This window comes from Chanos chanos, chromosome 6 (assembly GCF_902362185.1).
Source record: "Chanos chanos chromosome 6, fChaCha1.1, whole genome shotgun sequence".
In the NCBI taxonomy this organism is placed as follows: Eukaryota; Metazoa; Chordata; class Actinopteri; order Gonorynchiformes; family Chanidae; genus Chanos; species Chanos chanos.
In genome coordinates this window covers 8,806,872-8,827,982 of record NC_044500.1, presented here as the reverse complement: position 1 = coordinate 8,827,982, position 21,111 = coordinate 8,806,872, and the positions used below count along the sequence as shown (strand labels likewise).

At 43.0% G+C, this 21,111-nt stretch overlaps 1 protein-coding gene across 1 annotated transcript; it reads left to right on the top strand.

The window, feature by feature from the left end:
* The first annotated feature begins 438 nt into the window (after positions 1-438).
* On the top strand, positions 439-20,357 carry mipepa (mitochondrial intermediate peptidase a). The gene is made up of 19 exons (XM_030777098.1): positions 439-582; positions 715-888; positions 983-1,071; positions 1,153-1,239; positions 1,441-1,504; positions 1,784-1,966; positions 2,192-2,348; positions 2,481-2,529; positions 2,983-3,043; positions 3,206-3,258; positions 6,547-6,700; positions 7,108-7,185; positions 7,754-7,958; positions 8,625-8,734; positions 9,193-9,267; positions 9,937-10,053; positions 13,217-13,338; positions 14,168-14,241; positions 19,929-20,357. The coding sequence occupies exons 1-19, from the start codon at positions 439-441 to the stop codon at positions 20,027-20,029; spliced, it is 2,097 nt and encodes a 698-aa protein (XP_030632958.1). The 3' UTR covers positions 20,030-20,357.
* Positions 20,358-21,111: the final 754 nt, after the last annotated feature.

The window sequence follows — 21,111 nt, the reverse complement described above, 5'->3', positions numbered from 1 at the left end:
AAACAATAAGTATGCAAAATTGAAAGCTGGAAATTGAAACCAATATAATTTTCATGGCGAAAGTGCGTTTACACATTTGCAAATTATGTCGGACCTGAAGAATCCAAACACATGTACAGTTGGTCGAAGTTGTTGCATAGACGTCTCGTGAATTACAGTTTGTGCGAACGCATGAGTATATCTAATATTTATCTGTGTCGTGGCAACTTCGCAATAGAGTGTTACTCCACAGTCGCTACTCTTGTCGAAAACCTTATCAGTTTATCCGTTTAGTATGACCGTCAAGATGTCTCTTTCGATAAACTAGCTCGTTATCACAATGTTCAGATTATCTGAATTATAATGTACGTTACTTAAATGTTAAACTGTACGTTACTTAAATGTTAAACTGTTACTTAAAGAGGTGACTTTGAACTGTTGCCATCATTTCTAGCAAACATGTCCGTCTGTAAACAGTTATTTTGTGTGCTGAAGCACCGGCAGACATTGACTTTTTGTAGAAGGGTCACTACCTGGTCACCGGTTGGAGCTGCATTCAATGCCAAAGCTCAAAGAAGACTGGACCTGTTTGAAAAAAAAGTGGTACGTGTTATGGACTGTACTATTTTCATTGGGCAACGTAGCTGTGTTTTGCATCTCTGTCCTAAATGATGTAAACAAAATCAAATAATCCCTAATCCGTTTACTGAAGATGTTTGTTGTGTCCTCCCACAGGGCTTGTTTGGTGTACCAGAATTAACCTCTACGGCAGGTTTTGAAGTTATTCAAGAAAGAGCACTCAGAGAAACAGAGCAGTTGGTAGAGAAAGCATGCAACAGTCCCCCAGGGGTCGTTACCGTGGAGACCTTTGACAAGCTTTCAGACAGCTTGTGCAGGGTGGCCGACTTGGTAAAAAAAAAAAAATGTCTGACGTATTCTTATGAGCTGTTCTACAGTGGTGTTTTACTTGCCTGATGTGTTTTTTATGGCGATGTTCATTCAGGCTGACTTCGTCAAGGTGGCACATCCAGACGAGTCGTTTCGTGAAGCAGCAGAGAGGACCTGCATAAGTATTGGCACTATGGTGGAGAAGTATGCATATCCATTGAAAAGTTAACTTGAGAACCAATTTGAGTTATAAAAGGCAAATTTTAATTGCATGTTGTTTTGCAGGTTGAACACTAATGTAGATCTGTGCAGAAGCCTTAAGAATCTGTTGGATAATAAAGAGATTATGGCAAAATTGGATCCAGAGACAAGGTATGGTCCTAGAAAACGACTAAGAGGACCAGCTGTTCTCAGTAATGTTTTTGTGGCAAATACTTGTGATAAACCAACAAGTTGGTATAAAATGGCTTTTTCATAAGCTTAGTATAGGCTTTTACAAAATCAAAGTGTGCAAACCAGAAAATGATACTGAATTTTAAATATTTTTTTTCCGTGTGTGTCTTTGGTGCTCAGGAGAGTGGCAGAACTGTTCATGTTTGACTTTGAAATAAGTGGAATTCATCTGGATGAGAAACAGGTCAGCAGTGTATTTTACTGCATAACATCCTCTTTTATCTGCCCTAATCCTCATCATTATCAATTTTTCAACACGTGCACATTAGCAGGATTTGTACCTGTCCGCTAGATCGCGGGTCGGCTCACCAGACTGGTGTCAAATCCGACTCCAGTTCAAATTCCAAGACCTGAATTGGAATCAGCAATCAGTTCTCAGTTAAGTTCTTAATCGATTCCGACCCCGTTAGCATCAGATTTATACGACCTCCCCTTTTCTTTGTCCTTTTACTCGTCTTTACAGAGGAAAGATGCTGTCAACCTGAACGTTCAACTCTTGGATCTGAACAACCAGTTTCTCATGGGCAGTCACCTCCCAAACAGAATAGAGAAAAGAGCTATACCCGACCACATACATCAGCACTTCACCAGGGAGGGCAAGTACCTTCAGATCGGAGGCTTACATGCCGAATCCCCGGACGATCTGGTACGATCGCGCTTATTTACAGTAAACACGTTTTCATTTGTTATGATCACTTTATGGTTGGACTCCACAGCGTGTTGCAAAATACAATTAATGAGCATGTCCTCCGAATACACCCCATCGTATGTATTCTTCATTGCTATTGGTTCAGAATGATTGATTACACGTTTTTGTTTTTTTTCCTGCCTCTCGTTTGACTGTGTGTTTGTCTTTTTTTTTTTTTTTTAGGTTCGAGAAGTTGCATATAAGATTTTCCTCTACCCAAACAGCCATCTTATGGACACCCTGGACAAGCTGCTGTCATGTCGGGACAAACTGGCCCGACTGGTCGGCTATGAGTCCTACGCTCACAGGGCACTGAAAGGAACCATCGCCAAAAGTCCAGGTATAACATAAACCCACAGTGGGACGTTTACAGTACACATACAGAACTGGATTTGGTCAGATCTTATCTGTTGCTGCCGTGAGTCTGTGACTTAGTTGTGACGTTGTCCGTTCGCTTTATTTCTGCTCGCAGAAAATGTCATGAAGTTCTTGCAACTTCTAACAGAGAAGCTCTCAGACAGGTTGGTTTGATTTTTTTTTTCACCGTAAGCTAAGAATGAAACCAAGCCACTGTGGCCATTTAACAAAGTATTGCGATGCCAACAGTACACTGTACCAGAGTTACATTATTACTATCATATTAATCATAGTAAATTTTGGTAACTTCTTTGTGTATCTGCCTTTTGGACTTTTTTGTAAAGGGTTGTCATTACTCTCTCTCACCACAAGGTGTCACTGTAAACTTTGAATATTAGGGCCAGTGATCATGGATGTTCTTGATTTGTAGAAGTTAGTAACAGTTTGTTATCAGTCATGATTGATGCACTGTCCTGATTCTGTCACCACAAAAACAACAGAAAGATGCATTTTACTTCATTTTTCGATCCTGATATTTTCGTTTTCCCTGGTTAAAGTGTGACATCCTCACATGGCAGTATACAGATTGAGGTATACAGACTTTTTTATTTTCCCAGAACAGCAAAAGATTTTGACATGATGAGAGACATGAAAGCCAAACTCAACCCCAGAAATGCAGTGAGTATTACCAGTCCCTTAATCTTGTATTCCAAGACTTGCATCAAGATCTGCACGCTAATACACATTGCTTATAATCAAGAAGCAATGAGCATTGTCTACAGGAAATTCATTTCATATATACGACATATGTAGTATTGATGGGTATTTTTTCCGTTTAAGGAACTGATGCCGTGGGATCATCCATATTTCAGCGGCGTGATACGAGCTGAGAGGTGAGAAGCCAAAGCGAGATCGAGGTCTGAACAACGAAACGATGAATCTTCTGTTTTATATAATCTAACGTGCGTATAGATTAAATTAGAGCGGTCGACAACGCGCTGAAAACAATGTAAACAAACAGAAAGGACCGCCCTGGCCGCTCATAAGGGTTTCATTTACTTAAAAACACTTTTAAATGTGTATGATTTCCCCCTTCGTCAAGCGCCCCCCCCTCGTTCTGTTTTGACGCGGTCGCGGGCAGCAGCAAACAGGGTTGATTTTTATTTAATGTATTTTGGTTGATTCTCGTTAAGTTCCGGCAGCGGGTGGAAGTATGGTAGCATAGCATTTTACTCCACGTGCAAAGGTGGCACGGCCGGCACGAAGCGTTCACACGTCTCGAATGTCGCGGCCTCCGCTCGCCCACCCAGGTGGATCCCCAGACTGCTCTATAAGAATAGAGACACGTATGTATGGGGTGAATATCTGTCCCAAATCAAAGAGGAAAGAACAGATTGGAAGGGGGGGGGGGGGGGGGGGGAATCTGAAATATCCATTGAATACAGTCATTCAGACTTTAATGAACTGTACTGTGTGGTTGTTGTTGTTTTTTTTTGGAGACTTGGCAGGCTGATAAAAGCAGCTGAAGTCTATTTGAACACAATTCCTCCTCTGTTTCAGCCTGACTGTGCATGGCTGCTGCTGATTTGGTGTGCTGAGCTGTGTTGTGTCTCTTGGCTTTTTTTTTTTTTTCTAAAGCTTTTTATTTCATTGGTGGTTGCTCTAAGAATGGGCTTTTCGCGTGCTTAATTTGCTTTGATAATTGTGGTCACTCGTGTTTTTTATGTTAAGAAATTGAAGGTGTCTGTTTGAAATACCAAGATGTTGAATCACTTATGAAGTGTTCCAACTACTGAAATGTTGAATACTGAACTGCTCAGTTTCCAACAACATGTGAACTGAATGAGTTTTACTAATGACGTTATGCTGAATCAAAATATCACTGTTTCAGAACAGGGGAGCAGGTCCAGGTAAATGTGTTGATAATCCGGTTAGATTTGTTGGCAGTCTAACGTCTCATTGGGAGCTATTTTGAAGAGAGGAGATGTTCTTCAGTTCGCTCGTTCTGTCGCAGAGACACTAAACAGACATTCAGGGTCTACAGGGAAACTTTATGGGAAAAGTCTTTCGTCTGTGAAATATTACTTTTTAATGCCACAGTTTTTTTTTTCTCTCGTCGTGGTTCTGCGGCGTGTTATGAACGAATGCAGTGTTTAATGTAACGGTACATTTCGGTAACGCATACAAGCTGTTCGCTTATTCTCTGCCTTCATTTTTTAAAGTGCAGTTATTCACTCAAATGATAAAAACTTTAAGATATGTTGTTCAGAATCGGAACTTTTCTGAAAGCTTGGTCATCAGAGTTTGGGCTCGGTTGTCTCCAACACCAGCCAAGTCATGATTTTCGAAGGTTTTTCCACAGATGTTTTTACGGGTTCTGTTGAAGATCCATCACTTGCATCGCTTGAAATGTATCCTTTTTTTTTGAGCAGCACTGTCCTTCTTTCAACCACATTATTAGAAATCCTCCTCTCTGAGTCCAAACAATCATCATTTTAATAGTTATTCTTTGACTGCATGATTTTCAGCCCCCGTCGCTGTCAGTGTGTCTTCGTAGTGTTTTTTTTTTTTTTTTACCGGTCTTCCTTAATGAACTTCCCTTCCTCTCTATCTATCATTATAGACTTAGCATCGCTGCCAGACGCACTGGGGAGCTTTTTAAACAGGGAGTTTTGCGCCAGCTGTTACTGGTCTTGCGGGGACGCAGGCCTGTTTCCACCACAGGCTTTTTGGCAGGGCGTTTTTAGTCTGAACGCTGGAAGCTGTGGAAGAGTTCTCTAGTCGTTTTTTTTTTTTTGTACTTCACCGTCTTCTTCGAATGAGAGCATTATTTCCGAATCGTTTTAAAACAACGCCGGTCTCATTTCAGAGGTCGTTATATTTGAGATGTTAGCATTGTTTTTGACGTTTTTAACTGTCACAGTCTGAATGAGGCACATTTGTTCACATTAATACATCGTAAAATGTTGTGTTTCTGGGAAAACAAATGCATAAAGTAGTATGTTAGGCCCGCCAGAGTTAGAGCTTTAATTTTTTTCTGGGAATTGTTTTCCGTCCGTATGCCCCGTAAAAGCCAGGAAATGAAGGATGTCTCTGAAGAATTCTTTTTGAGTCTCGGGAGAATTCTTGCCCAGCTAGCGATGAGGGATGTGTTTCACCCTCAGCGTGTGTAGTTGCAGATTTTTTTCCGGCTTAGAATGTCTTTTTAATGTACTGACGAATTTAGTTAATGATGTGGTTACACCACGAATTTGCCCGTCCACCACTCTTAGAGTAAACTATCGCCTCTTTTGGTTTCAGTCTTAAGCCGTTCTGTTATTACCAACTGTCGTGTGTAACTCAAAAACAGATTATCTGTCCCATGCGCTGGCAGTTTGACCCACAATGTCTCCCTGTTCTCGGCTTTGTCTAATCATCGTAATCGACCTCGTTAATCTTGTCTTTGAACCACAAGAAAGGAAATGAGGTTTTTGCCATTTTTAATTAAAGCTAAGTGACGTCGGAGGCCATGCCTTGGAGGCAGTGCAGCAGTGAGTAGCTCTTTCTGTAGGAGGAAAGAGAGAGAGAGTAATTTCACAGAGATTGACAGAGCCTCGCAGACAAACTACTAAACACTCGCCTTTTCTCTTTCATGTTTACGTTCTCAAAGGTGGACATGCCCAATCCAAGCGCACGGTAGCTTTAAAGTTGAGGCAAAAGAACAGCATTTTTGGAATACTTACAGCTTTGCCTTCTAAACCAAGGTTACCCACTGAAGAACTCTTTGCAGTCTGTCGATACCTTGACATGTCCTAGCTCAACGCTGGGAGTAATACAATCCAGCACTTGGTTGTAACGATTCCTTTACGTATGTTAGTTTGACAGTTTGCTTCCCACTTGAAAGTGGGAAAGTCATCTTTTCACTAAATTTATAATTTCAATTTTATTATTATCTAGATTTCGCCGTTTTTTTTTTGTAATTTTGACCTCTGACTCCAATCTGACCTCTCTCCGCCCTGCCTATGAGAGACAGCGTCCATCTAGTCACATTATATATGATGGCGTAAATGAAAATGCTAACAGAAGATCTTAACATCTAGTACGTTATGATAATAAATTAGTGTTAAACAGGCTAAATTGTAAGACCCTGTGTTCTACGAAGCTTCCTGTAACATTCTCGTAACGTGTGTTACTGTGCACAGGTTTAACATTGAGCCGAGCCTGTATAGCCCGTATTTCTCTCTGGGAGCCTGTATGGAGGGTCTGAACAGTCTTTTCTCTCAGCTCTTTGGGGTCTCCCTGCTGGCCGAACACCCCAGTGCGGGGGAACTGTGGAGCGATGATGTTCGCAAACTGGTAAGAGCTCAGCTCCAAAACTTTCACTACGCACGAGAAAATAGACTTTTAGCCAGGAGTGGCTGACAAAGGAGACATCTCTCCTTGGCTTTCTCTCATGTGAGTGCTTGGAAGGGGGCAAACATGTTTCAAAAGACAAAACTAGAAAAAAAAAAAAAAAAGCAAAAAGAGGTTCAGTAGTTTGTTTTTTTTTCAGTGTTGGTAGACACTTTCTGACTAATCAAACCTAAGGCAATACGCACAACTTTGGCAAAGTGCACAGGGCCAGTGCTTTCGCATTGAACTGTAAGTCACACTAAAATCATTGCTCCATTCACCACAGTGTTGTAGCCATTTCTCGTTAGCTGAGGGCCGTCTGAGTGACGAGGTGATGAGGGTATGAGGTTGTCTTTCTGTCTGCACTCTAGGCCGTGGTTCATGAGTCTGAAGGCCTGCTGGGTTACATCTACTGTGACTTTTTCCAGCGCCCCGACAAACCGCACCAGGTAAGGCAGGATTAAACACACAGCCCTCCCCGTCTTCTCTGGTACCCCAGGGGGTCCAGTAGAATTATCTGCTTATTTTCGCCCGTTCCTGTATGAATAGAAAAAGATCCGATTTAAAAATAACTCTCTCCTAATATGCAGTTGATGATATACCGGTGCTGCAGTATGTGATGAGATGTATAACAAATACATCCCTCACAATCACTCTGTCTAGCATATAGCGAAAACAGCTAATGCTTCACACACAAAAACCCTGTGTAGATCTCTCTCTCTCTCTCTCTCTCCCACTCTTTCTCGCTCTCTCTTCCTCTCTTTCTCTCTCTCTCACTCTCTCTCTTTCTCTCTCTCTCTCTCTTCCTCTCTTTCTTCCTCTCTTTCTCTCTCTCTCTCTCTCTTCCTCTCTCTCTCTCTCTCTCTCTCTTCTTCTCTCTCTCTCTCTCTCTCTCTCTCTCTGTCTCTCTCTCTCTTCTTCTCTTTCCCTCTCTCTCTCTCTCCTCTCGCACTTCAGAAACACTGTGGACTCTTTCTCCATCATGCCTGAGTGTCTCGTATGCTCTTGTCTAACCAGGACTGTCACTTCACCATCCGTGGAGGGCGGCTAGCGGAGGACGGGCAGTACCAGCTCCCCGTGGTTGTTCTCATGCTGTCCCTCCCCCACCCGACCCCCAGCGCTCCTACCCTCCTCACCCCGGGCATGATGGAAAACCTGTTCCACGAAATGGGTCACGCCATGCACTCCATGTTGGGACGCACACGCTACCAGCACGTGACTGGTAACGTCTGTGGTGTTTTTGTTTTTTGGGGGGGGGGGGGGGGTGTTAAATTATTATTTTTTTATTATTATTTATTTTTTTATTTTTTTTTAATGACGGGTTGAGCAATGCCAATTTTGTGGTGAGCAAGAGACTCGTGACCAAGAACAGGATCATCTGACGCCGACTTGTTTATGACAGGTCCTGGCGATTAAAATGCGTAATTAAGTTGTAATTGGGCTGTCAGTTCTGTTTGGTTTTTTGGCTCATTTCTAGCACTTGGGGCAAACAATGTGCAATCCAATTCATTACAGATATGTGGGGGGGTGGGGGTGGGGGGTATGCAAATTTCATCACGTGCAGAAATACGAAGGAAAAAAAAAAAAAACCAAATCCAAAATAAAAGCATTATATCAATTTTTAATGTTTCTCTTTGCTCGTTAAAACATCGAGTGGTTATTTTTATAACGATTTAATTTTTTTTCAGTAATACATGCCATACAAGACTCAATCCATCAACCTTCAAAGAAATGTCAGGCTCATTCTTGTCTGTGTTATTTCCATTACTCAACGTAGCAATTACTTTTTAATTTAATAGCATTGTTTTTGCCTTGTCTGCGGATTTTGAATTAGTCTGACTGTGTAAAGACTTGTAAATGTTTATACTAAACATGTTTTGCCCCCCAGGGACGAGATGCGCCACGGATTTTGCCGAGGTTCCCTCCATTCTGATGGAATACTTCGCCATGGATTACCGCGTGGTCAACCAGTTTGCCCGTCATTACCAGACTGGACAGGTACACAGAGTGTCTGTCCGTCTCTCAAAAAAGACTGGGCTCCTTTTCTGTCAGTGTCACTTACTGAGGTACCAAGCAGATGAATATCAGGAACCAGACCAATTAACAAGCCCAACTGGTTATAATGGTAAAAATATGATGAACTGGGAATAATATGATAAACAGCGCTTGATCTTCACTGTGATTATTATCTAAAAAAAAAAAAAATTGCTGAATATTTCATCCTTCAATTGAAGATGTCCTGCTGGAACTGAATAACAGATATGTTAGTGACTCACAGGACGGGAGGTATGGAACTAAGCCTCCAGAACTAAGCCTTACAATTCACACAAACCTGTGTGTGTGTGTGTGTGTGTGTGTGTGTGTTTGTGTGTGTGTGTGTGTGTGTGTTTGTGTGTGTGTGTGTGTGTTTGTGTTTTATCTCTTTTCATTCCCCCCTCTCCTCTAACGTCTCGCAGCCTCTGCCGCAGAGCATGGTGGCGCGTCTGTGCGAGTCGAAGAAGGTCTGCGGAGCAGCTGACACTCAGCTCCAGGTACCGTCAGCCCTCACACAGGGCCTCATATACAGTCTCTAATAAACATTTACAAACACTCCAGCGTCTAAAGCAAGCATGCCGCCCCACACAAATAGTCTTTGACCCAGGTGCAAGAACGCTAAACGGCGGCTTGACAGAGCTTAGCCCTTTCAAAGACACGCCGCGCCGCGAGATGCGTGCAGCGCCGAGATAAACTCAGAAAGCGAATGCTTTTTTTTTTTTTTTTTCTAATTTGTCCTCTGTTGTCGGTGATTTCATGGAAGCAAATTTACCTGTACGAACAGAGAGGAGTTGCTTTAAACACAAGGGAGGGATTCAAACATAGAACACATCGTTTTTAGATGTTAACCTTCCTCTCGTCCAGTTCCCTTCAGCGTACGTGAGCGCAAGTGCGCGGCATGCGGTTTGTCTGTGTTTTATATTACGTTGGTTCGTCCAGAACTTTCCATTCTGCTCAGCGACTCAATCATTTCAAATAAGGTATCATAAATGCAGAGTGGAAAAACGTCTTCGTGCTGTACGGTCTGAATGCCGAATATTACAACGAGCGTGGAGCCTTCGCTACATCAACGCTCTGTCTTTTTTTTCTTTTTATTGTTTTTTTTTTCTTTTTTATGATATAGCATTGACTAACATCCACAAATCTGCCCTGTGGTTTTAAAACAGGTTTTCTATGCAGCCCTCGATCAGATGTATCACGGGAGGCCCCAGAACCGATCGACGAGCGACGTCCTGAAGGAAGCGCAGCAGACATTTTACGGTCTTCCATACATTCCGAACACAGTAAGTGCTGACAGGTTTGATCGGCGATGTTCTGCTCCGAGCGTCAACGGGAAGTGGCGCTGTGACTTCTCCTCTGGTTTTCTTTTGTGCCGTTTCCTGCGTCGAAATGTGCTGGTGGCCGTCGGACCTGGAATTGTATGCTCAGTTACAGCGGCCGAGGTCAAATTCACTCCCCGTCTAATCTTTAATTACACCTTGTCGTCTCTCGTCCCCCGTCTCTGTTTCCCAAGCCCGAGGAAAAAAAAGAAAAAAAAAAGAAAAAGAAAAACACGGCAAAACCACAGCAAGGTCTGTTTTTTTTTTTTTTGTTCTTTCCACTCATCTTCAACTGTGGTTTTATATCTCTAACCTAAGCACAGCACCGTTTAAAGGATTAAATCTTTTTTTTTTTTGCTCTCTTTCTTCTGGAGGCCTGCTAAAATAACAAAGCAGAGGAATACTTTGAATGAATACTCCCCGGGGGAAATATTTGAAACTCTTCTTTCTGGAGTCATTTAAAGAAAAAGGAGGTATTGGGACGGGAGGTGGGGGGGGGGGGGGGGCTTATGTGCTCCTGCAGCTGTGTGTTGTGTGGCGAGGAATACAGAGCCTGCCGAGAAAGAAGTCGGGGGTGGGGTGGGGGGGGGGGGGGGGGGGGGGGGCGGGGGAGGAGAGGAATCGAAAACACATATTTTATTCCGGAATGGCTTTCATGAAACCATTCATCCTGGCCTGTAATTATCTGGAGCCATTGGGAATTTGGGAACTGGGCCTCCCCAGTACTAAATATTCTCCCCTCTCTCTTTAATTGGTCCAGCCATGATGCCTTTACCGGCTCCTAAATCACTCTCTCCCCCTGTTTTATCCGTTTCTTTTTTGTTTTGTTTTTTTTGCTCCTGCTCTCCAGAGTGCGGTTCAGAGTACATCTGTACACTTCCCTCTCTTTGTGATGCATTTTTCTGACATTATAAAATGCAAACTGGACACACTTTTTATTAACAACAACGGCAACAACAAAAAAAAAACATTTGAAATAAAACACTATACATTTTTTTTTAAACAACCCTGGACGGTCACAACTTTACTTGGGGTCGTAGGAAGAAAAAACGACCGATAAACGTTTTAGCCCTGGTTGTACCGAGTTCGACAGCCGTGTCCGCACAGAGTGAGGCAGCAGCTGTGTAGCACACGGACCAGACGGAAACCCTTGTGCTCTTGCTTATATTTGGGAGAAACCAGCAAAATATCGCATTCCACTGACTGTTTTGCTTTTCTATGAAAGTTATGAGAATTTCAAAAAAAAGAGAGATTAAACTTGGCTTGAAGGATTGAAGTTTTAACGCTGAAATTCATCATAGTCTTGAATCAAATGCTGCTAGGGAGACCGAAGACTGAACTGCGTTCCTCCTGTTGGTAGCGATATGGAATGAGAAATAATGCATTTAATTCGATTTTTTATAATTTGTCACGTTTCTGTTTAAGTGTGCGGTTCCCTAGTAACCGTCACCTGGATTCACAGGTTCTCAAAAGCCTTAAGGAAAGCACCAAGTCAAACTCCAGTACGAGGTCTCACGCTCCACCAGTCTCAAGTATCTAAAACCAGCGATTTCACGCTGTCAGTCACAGGCCCCGGAGCTCAATTACCGTCGCTATGGAGAGCACCCGGGGCACTTGTCCCCGGCCGTCCTACTGTTTTTGCTTCCGCGTCTCGGCCGCGCCGCGCCGGAGTGCCGTTTAGCCTTATTAAAGCCATTAGGCGGCAGATGAGGCCCGTCACACTGACAGTTAGCGGTTAAAGCCTGTTTCACGCCACCGCCTCGCGCCACCCCCCCCCCCCCCCCCCCCAACCCGTGCCGCCTCCACGCCGCTGTTTAAATAAACCCCCGGGCTTCACAAACACAGTCCTCTCCTTCAGTCAGTGCCACTTAAAGCCCCGTTATGAATCATAGGCTCCGTCTGTCCCGGTGTAAATCTGCCTTCTCTCAGGATGGACTGTTTGGCATTAAACCGTCTTCTCGGTATCAGGTCTGGTATTAGAGAAAGAAAACCTTACCAAGCGCTGCAGAGCTCCTGAGGGTCTGGAAGGTGTAGCTAGGCTCTGATGTTTAGTCACTTCACACTTTGTCGTCATGTGATTTCTGTATATGTAAATTAAAATTGGCCCATCGTTTAGACAGGCAAGTGTCTGTCTGCCTGTGCCCCCCCCCCCAACCGCCCCCCCCCCCCTCAGATATTGTTGAACATTTGAGCTTTTAAATTTTTCAATTCCACGTCTTTGTGTTAGGTTAAAACACGAAGAACCAAATTTACATTCAATGAGACATTTGAGCTTTTAAATTTTTCCATTCCACGTCTTTGTGTTAGGTTAAAACACGAAGAACCAAATTTACATTCAATGAGACGAAAAGCCATTGTTTTACATTTACATTTCAAAATATTAAAAGGAAGTGCCTAGTACTCAGATGACGTCAAAACATGAATCACGCTCATGAAAGGCACTAGTCGTGTGAAGAACAGAATGAAAGTCCTGTCACTCGTGTGTGTGTGTGTATGGTGAGACTCATATCTGTAGAACATCATATCATATGACAGCAGAAGAGATTCAAAGACGTCTTAAAAGCCAACATGAAGAATTGTCACATCGACATCAGCAACTGGGAAACAAATTCCAAGGACAGGAAACTCTGGCAAACCATCGTCAGAGAAGGAACAGCAACATTCGAGGCCAACAGATGCACAGAATTAGAGGAAAAGAGAAGAAAACGGAAAGAGATCCGCGATCCGCCCTCTGGAACTGCTTGTCCTGAATGCGAAAGGACGTTCAAAGCCAAGATTGGACTCATAAGCCGCCTGAGAGTCAACAAATAGACCAACAGAACGAAGACCATCATCCTAGACCTCAAGGGATAGCCAAGATGACGACATATGATTAGTGTATCATATGAAATCTGAGTATAGTTGGACAGCCCATTGGTTATGTATATGAGTATTGATTTTGGTTTTGATGATGACGTAGACTTTGAGACTACTGTTACGGTTTCCTGATGAAGTTCGCTGGTGAACTCAATTCTCCAGAGAATCTCACTGGCCTGTGACGTTGAGAATTGGCTTGGAACGGTCTCCGTGGCTACACCTAATCACTCTCCTGTGGCCTCTCTCTCTTTCTCTCTCTCTTTCTGTGCAGGCATGGCAACTGAGATTCAGCCACCTGATTGGTTACGGGGCAAAGTACTATTCCTACCTGTTGTCACGAGCAGTGGCCTCCATGGTGTGGAAGCAGTGCTTCCATAAAGACCCTTTAAACAGGTGAGTGAGAGTGCAAAGACTTTCAACACAAACTAGTGACCCTTTGACCTTAGGCTGAACAGAAGCCCACACACACACACACACACACACACACACACACCCCTTTACTTATGAATCATAGAAGTTCCCTTGGTTAGAACGTACAAAACGCGCATTTGCTCAAATGTCCGTCGTTTTAGAAAGTAACAGAGTGAAGCAGGCGAAGACAAAGCAAAATCTGTAACAGTAACGTTTTTTTTTTTTTTTTTTTCTGCCTTGTGCTGCTTTGATCACTGACGTAATGTTTTTGGGGTTGTATTAAACCTAAAATTCTGACTGCTGTTGTGTTTAATAGACCAGACACTCGGTTGTTGAGTTTTGTAATAGTGCTCCACCCTTAGCCAGTTACAGATGTTACACTATTAGACATTACATGCGTCCTTTTTCTCAGCCGGTGAATCAACAGGAAATTTGGCTTAACCGGTTTCTCAAAGCCGTGTCTTGTTGAGGTGTTCCTTGAGACTGAACACAACGTTAATTTGAGATGAACGCTAGCTTTGGCGGGCAGGCGGGCGGATATCTCTGCGTGCTTGTCACCAGCCGATCCATTCGAGACGCCACCAGCAGTTCTTTGTTTAAGATTCACCCTCATTGTAATTGTAGTGAATCAGGTTCTCCATCATCACACTTCTCAACGTCTTAACACCTGGCCCTTGCCGAAGCTCTTGTTTGACTGTCAGTGTATTGTGTAGGAGAGTGGTGTAGACTTTCACCACAGGTTGTCGGTGTGGAATGGTGGTAGTAACGTAAACTTTTTTTGTGTGTGTGTGTGTGTGTGTGTGTCTCTAAGGGAAACTGGAGAGCGCTATCGTAGGGAGATGCTGGCGCATGGGGGTGGAAAGGAGCCCCTGCTCATGGTCGAAGGTAAGCAGTCGCTCTCTTGTCTCTCTCCCTCATTCTTCTCTCTCTCTCACGTGCAAAAAAGGAATTCGGAGTTTGAGTCTTCTGACTCGTTATCTCCAGAGCCGTAGCGTTTACAGATGGCAGGCGTAACGGATAGGTCAGCGATGAGCTGAATTACAGGAGCCAGGTGAAAAGGAGAAAGGACAACGCACTGTTTCTAGGCAGTGATGTGCAGGCAGTGATGTGCAGGCAGTAATGTGAAGGCAGTGATGTGAAGGCAGTGATGTGAAGGCAGTGATGTGCAGGCAGTGATGTGCAGGCAGTGATGTGAAGGCAGTAATGTGAAGGCAGTAATGTGCAGGCAGTGATGTGCAGGCAGTAATGTGCAGGCAGTAATGTGAAGGCAGTAATGTGAAGGCAGTAATGTGCAGGCCTTGTAGCACTGGGCCTGTGAGTTGATGTCTTGGCTCTCCACAGCTGTGTCATGCATACACACTCCCAATCAGGAAAGGAGCCTTTGGAGGAGCTGTTTTGTTTTTTTTGGGGGGGGGGGGGTGTTTCATAATAAGGCTTTTTAGATGTGAACGCACCTGCTGGTACTCCTACATGTCACTTCGCTAGACCCGACCTTGTCTTGGTCTCTGCAGAAACCCAACCGCAACAAAACCACATCTCAGAGGTCCTATATGTTTCTGAGCCAAATTCGCCTCTCTCTCTCTCTCTCTTTTCCCGTGCAACAGATGAGTGAACAGGGCTCTTTGGTTTCACTGTGCGTGCTGGGTACCAAGGCATATAGGGGAATCAAAGCCACCCCTAGAGAGATTCAGATGCCTTTGGCTTCGGCTGCTCACCTATATCTGGCCAGCCCCCAGGTGCTCACCTATATCTGGCCAGCCCCCAGGTGCTCAGGTGCTGAAAACCAAGGGTATTGGGGGGGGGGGGGGATTAGATGGCGGTGGGGTGAGTGAATAGTGACGGGCTGACGGGCGCGCTGACTGAAGGCCTGTGTTCGACAGCCATCGCCCGCATAGAGGCGGCTTTCATCAGCCGACTCTTTCCCATGGACTTTCACCTCGCTGTCCGCGGAGAGTCCGAGTCAGGACAATGAGATGCCCGGGCACCTGGACCCTGTCCCACTACTGTAGGGAGAGAGAGAGAGAGTTACTGTTGGTTAAAAGTATGTTTTTCTTTTTTGCTTTTTTTTGCTTTTCTTTCTTTCTTCTCTTTCTTCTGCAGAGGTTCAGTTTCAAGGTGATTTGTGACGGTTTTGAGGGTGGCAGAGTTGTTGGAGTTTTAAACAGACGGTCATTGTTTCGATTAGATTTCAAAAAAAAAAAGAAGAAGAAGAAGAAGATGATTGGTCAGAATGGGCGTGTTGTAACGTTTTATTGCAGTAAACAGAGGTCGAGAATACAGACACTCAATAATGTGCGTATCGCCTGACTCATGTTATGATCGGAGGAGAATAGAGAAGCGGTGAATGGCAGCGACGTAGCTTTGAAAGAATTCGTTTTTTTGTGTGTTTCTATTGAATGGTAGGGATTCAGATGGTTGGTGTAGGCAACTGTCCAGGCCTCTAACAAGCCCGGTCGGAGTCAGAGCACAGTTTGCTGTGTGCGGGCTGCTCGGATTCAACCTTTTGTCCGACGTTGTCATCACTTCACACAGTCGGATCTTTAAAACCATTGAATCCGTTTCGGGGGAAGAACGGCAACGCGGCTTACGCCGCTGAACTCCCAATTGAGCGGAACAATGTCACGTTCATTTCAAATAAACGAAAATATTTACCGTTCTTTAATGTTAAGCCATTAATAACTTCCTCAGTCTGTAATTCTATGGACCTTGCCTGTTTTTTTTTTCTTTTCTTTTCTTTTCTTTTCTTTTCTTTTCTTTTCTTTTGTGCGATGCCGTCATCCCCCTGCGCCTTCCCTGCGTTATTTTGAGCTTTTCAGACTGGTTTGCTTCAATATGGTAAATTATAGGTGCAGTCACAGGCTGCCGGGGGGGGGTAGACCAGGAGGTCGTTGCATACATCTCTTGACTTGTTTCAAATGGTTTTAAATGGAAAAGCAGAAGTAGAAGGGGAAACCAGAAACCTTTTTGTTTTTTTTTTGTTTTTTGTAGGGCTGCAGGGTAGGTATGTATAATTAGGCCGTTAAAAGTTGCTCAGCCCATGATAATAAAAGGAAATATTTAAGCATCAATAGGAATGACTTCACATAACGTCTGGGTGCAGTTATGATCCGCGTTATAAAGCGGCGTACGGGTGCCGCAGGTCGTAGGAGAAGCAGACGAGTGGAGAACTTTTAGAAATAGTGCAAAATAAATGTTAGCTCTGGTTGGTTTCTGTTCTGTCAGTATATCAGGTTCTTTTGTATGTTCAGAGGACTGTGTAAAACGCTGTCTGTTTCTGGCCAGATTTTCAACTGTTTAGGGTTCAAAGTCCCAAATTGCAGGGAAACCCCCAAAGACAGAAAAAAAAACAGTGGGATAATAGAGAATAAATTATTTTCAGAAACACGCACGCACACACACACACACTTACTTTGATGTAGTTTTATAGAGAGGTGTCTCCCCGGGAGCCATCATTAACCTTTGAATGCCCCGAGCTGTCGACCCATAGACCAATCATAAAGATAGCCATCTTTCCCTCTCCCTCACCAGATAAATATCACTGTCTACAGTTGAGAAAACATATCTAACTTTTCTGACTTCCAAGACATTATGTTTATCGTCTTCAGTTTGCTGTGACTTGTTGGCTTTTCGACGAACCACAAACAGTCGTTCCATTCCTACGACAGACAAAGCGGTACGAACGCGAAAAAAGTCGGGTCGGTCCTCTAGAGAAGCCGCCGCGTTTGTGTCGGTTAACGGCGATGTGAGCATAACCGAACTCCCTGCTCTGATGAACTGCCTGTTTTGTTTTGTTTTGTGTTGTTTTGTTTCCCCCCCCCCCCCCCTCTCCGTGAATGTTTCGAGCAGGACCGTGCCGTTCTTCGGGAGTTTTTGCGTGTCATTTTAAGAGCGTTGTGCAATTACCTGCAGAAATCACACATTCCTGTGCAGGGCAATTTTTTTTTTCTTTTCTTTTTTCCCAGGGAGGGGATTAATCCCAGGTGAGGCAATACACAATCGCTCCAATTTGTACCTTTACCAGCCATGTTTAAGCTTTAAAGCTCAGAGTTATGTTGGCTAATGTTTAGAGTATGAAGCTGTTCAGACGTAGGAGACGAGATCAAATGCCCTGTTCTTTTTTTTTTTTTTTCTTCTCCATTTCTTTTTCTTAAATTGACTTCAGTTCTCTTTCTGAAAACCTTCTGGTGAATAATGGAAGTTTAAACAAAAGATCAAACCGAAATCCTCCCAATGACTAATGGAAGAATTAAAAACAAGAAAAGACTGAGGGTGAGGAATTGAACTTGACAGCAGTATCCACTGTGTGCAATGCTGTGTTTGTTTCACAGTGAATGTTGTTGTTTTTTTTTTTCTTTTTTTTTTTTTTTTTGCTCCACTGTACTAGCTGCCAAAAAACACTACTGTGATTTGTGTATGCAGCTGTCAATTATCTTGGCCATTTGAAAACCCCACCCAGTAACCCAAGAGAGTGATTACAGAGAGGAATTTTGTTGTTGTTGTTGTTGTTGTTGGGTTTTTTTTTAATTCACAGCCTATCTGGCAGTGAGTTTGTGAACCTTTTTTTTTTTTTTTTTTTTTGGCTCTTTGTTCTGGTACAGTTGGCCCACTCTTTCACACATGAATTTGGGGGAAATGATTTCTCTTTTTTTTTTTTTTTTGTTTTTTTGTTTTTTTTGGGGGGGGGCTGTTAATTTTCCATCGTCCAACGTAGAGTTAGCCAAAATAATACAGTACTCTCTTTTTTTTTTTTTTAACTTAAGCCTTATGCTTTATCCTCTTTGCTGCATTTCAAGCGAACTCAACGTTTGATGTGCTTGTGTAAACGTCTGGTCGCTCACTTCATCGGTCACTGGTGCCTGATGCCTTGGAGCTTGGGACAAAAACTTTGAGGGTTTGGAATTTTTTTTTTTTTTTGCTCGTTTGGTTAAATATTCATACAGAAGAATGTTTGTTTAAAGAAAGAGAAAAATGAATCTCATCTGTGCTGTATCCTAAATCCCTTTTGAGGCAAAGGCAGGAAATTGCGGTCATTAAGAGAAAGTGATAGTGAGAGAGCAAGACAGCGTGTTTCTGGATGCAGCTCAGCTGCGTGAAGCTCTTCACTGGATTCAAAGCCGAACCGTCACCGCGGTGGGATTCATCACATGGTCACGAACGCCAGTGGTCTTTTTTTCTCAGTTCTCAGTGTGTGTGTGTGTGTTTCGCATGAATTAGAACAACCCTGTAGGTAGGTCGTTCTAACCAATGCTAAATTCTTCATCGATTAAACCATTATTCAGCCCTTTCCGTACTAAAGACACCACCCAGGCATTGGTTTTATGGGTTTTTCCACTCAGTATTATCCCCATCAGTCCGTTTGTCTGTGTCATTTGGGGTTTTTTTGTTCCAGTGTGTGTCTTTTCCATATTTTGGCAGGAGAGCCGTGTGTTCAGGTGTTGGGAAGGACTGGTTAAAAACGTAATGGGCCCTCTGTGGCCTGGGGATAGGGTGCGACTGAACTAAGCCCAGCTCTTATTCATTTACCGATCCGTACCAGCCAGGCTCATACAGGCCACGCCGCATCCATACCTCCCTCAGCCCCGTGAGGAAACATGGCAACAGTCTGGAAATTAGCGGCACTGTGCTGTTGGTGGCATGGGTTTTTTTTTTGTAAGAAATCCCACTGTCTTAATTATTCATCTGTGGATCTGGTGAGTTTCTGGCTGACGATTCTGGTGGCTGTAGACCAGTTTCTGTACAGTTGTCTCCATTTGCTTCAACTCAGGTGTTTGTTTTTTTTGTTTTGTTTTGTTTTGTTTTTTAAATACAGGTCAGGTTTCATTTGTTTCAGGGAAAGTGTGTTCAGCAAGTAGCCTTGGAGTGAGTGAGTGAATGTGTGAGTGAGTGTGTGAATCAGTGTGTGTGTGAGTGTGTGTTTCTATCTGTCTGTGTGTTTAGGCTCTTTTGGTTTTTGAGGTCTTTTTGTAAATGACTTCAATTGTGAGAGAGTTGCTGTGAGTGTCTTGCCGTCTGTGTCTGTGCATGCAGGTTTTGATATGCGTCTGGCTGTGTGCGTGCGTGTGTGTGTGTGTGGTGGAGGTGACCCATACAGGAAAGAGGGGGTGGGGGAAGAGTTCATATTTACATTGGCAGCTCTACAAGGGGAAATGATCTGACTTCAAAGTCAGAGTGCAGTGGAATTGTAAAATGAGTGTGCTCAGAGTTCAGGAGGTTCCAGACTGACTCCAAAAACGCACACACACACACACACACATACATGCATATTCCTAGTAAAGCAGACATACCAGTTAGCAGCAAGTGCCGTTCATTTGCCTAGACAATATACCTTTATTTGAGCCGGAATGTACGTCTGTGTGGAAGTGCGTGCGCGTGTGTGTGTGCGTGTCTGTGTCTTGGCACATAGGTACACTTACGTAGACATACATACAGATATTGTGTTTTTTTTTTGTTTTTTTTTTAACAGCCGACATGAATGCACCGCAGTAACATGATGCACAGACATGAATCAAAGATAGAAAGTTAGTTTTGCATGCGGAGTGAGTGATATCACTCATGTTCTGTGTCTTGTGCAGGCATGCTGCAGAAACAACCCACCGTGGAGGATTTTGTGGACGCTCTGGTGTCTGATCTGGATCCAGACTTTGAGACTTTCATCATGGACTCGGAGGGTTGAACTAACACGATTGTGTATCGCCCTTGGCAACCTTTCACTTTTAACCCAACTTTCAAGTTTCCCAAGAAGCATTTTTTTTTTGTACAGGTGCTGCTCACTGGTTAGAGATCACAGTTTGACTTTTGTGCTTTACTGTCCTACAAGACGGCTCAAACGTAAACTGGATTTATTTTTCTACTGTATGTCTGCTTAAAAACCTACAGTGGATTAATGTCTTTTTTTTTTTTTTTACAGAAATGGTAAGGTTTACTTAGGTATAATTATTGTGAAAGGAATTTCTTTTCTTTTTTTTTTTTTTTTGCCTTGAAATCTGTATTTCTTCATTTGTCAAAATATCGTAAAAATGATGTTAAATACGGATATGTGTTGTATGTAAACTTGTCTGTGAGATTTTCTTCTGTTCACATAGTATCAGGATACACAAGCACAACACTTTCCGTTTGAACTTCTTTCAGATTGGTTTTAATGGTGAGGAAATATTACAGTTCCTTCAATCACACTAAAATGAGATGCCGTCAGTTTTAGTAAGAAATTGATAAAACAGAAACGTACAGTTTCTTGGCAAAATGCTTTGTAGCTCCATTCACTAATAACACTATTATGTAACAATATTTTCTAAGAGTTTATTTACAAACATGGGGCGAAAAAGTCTAAATTCAAATGTATCAATAGAGTGCAAGTGCACATCAACCATAATGACTGAAATGTAAGCAATGATTGATATTTAATAAGCAATATCTACATTATAAAAATATTGGATTTCTATTTGCTATAGTACAATATCTACAACAAAGCAGGCATCAGGTATCAGACAATCCTCGTGGTATTTTCTTGTTCAGTTTTCGTTTGGATTCCCTGTCAAGTGGACCATACCACAATGATAATCTCATTCGGTGTTCTTCAATGTTAATGGCTAAAATTCATCAGTAACTGTTCTCAATATTTAACCGTTAAAACATTTTTAAATGTCCGTTTCCATAAACGGATAAAAGTGTTTCATATTAACGTATGGTTTTCATTTTGTTTCCTTTTTTTTTCTGCTTTTAGAGCAGATCTGAGACATCCATAAGCCTGGATACATA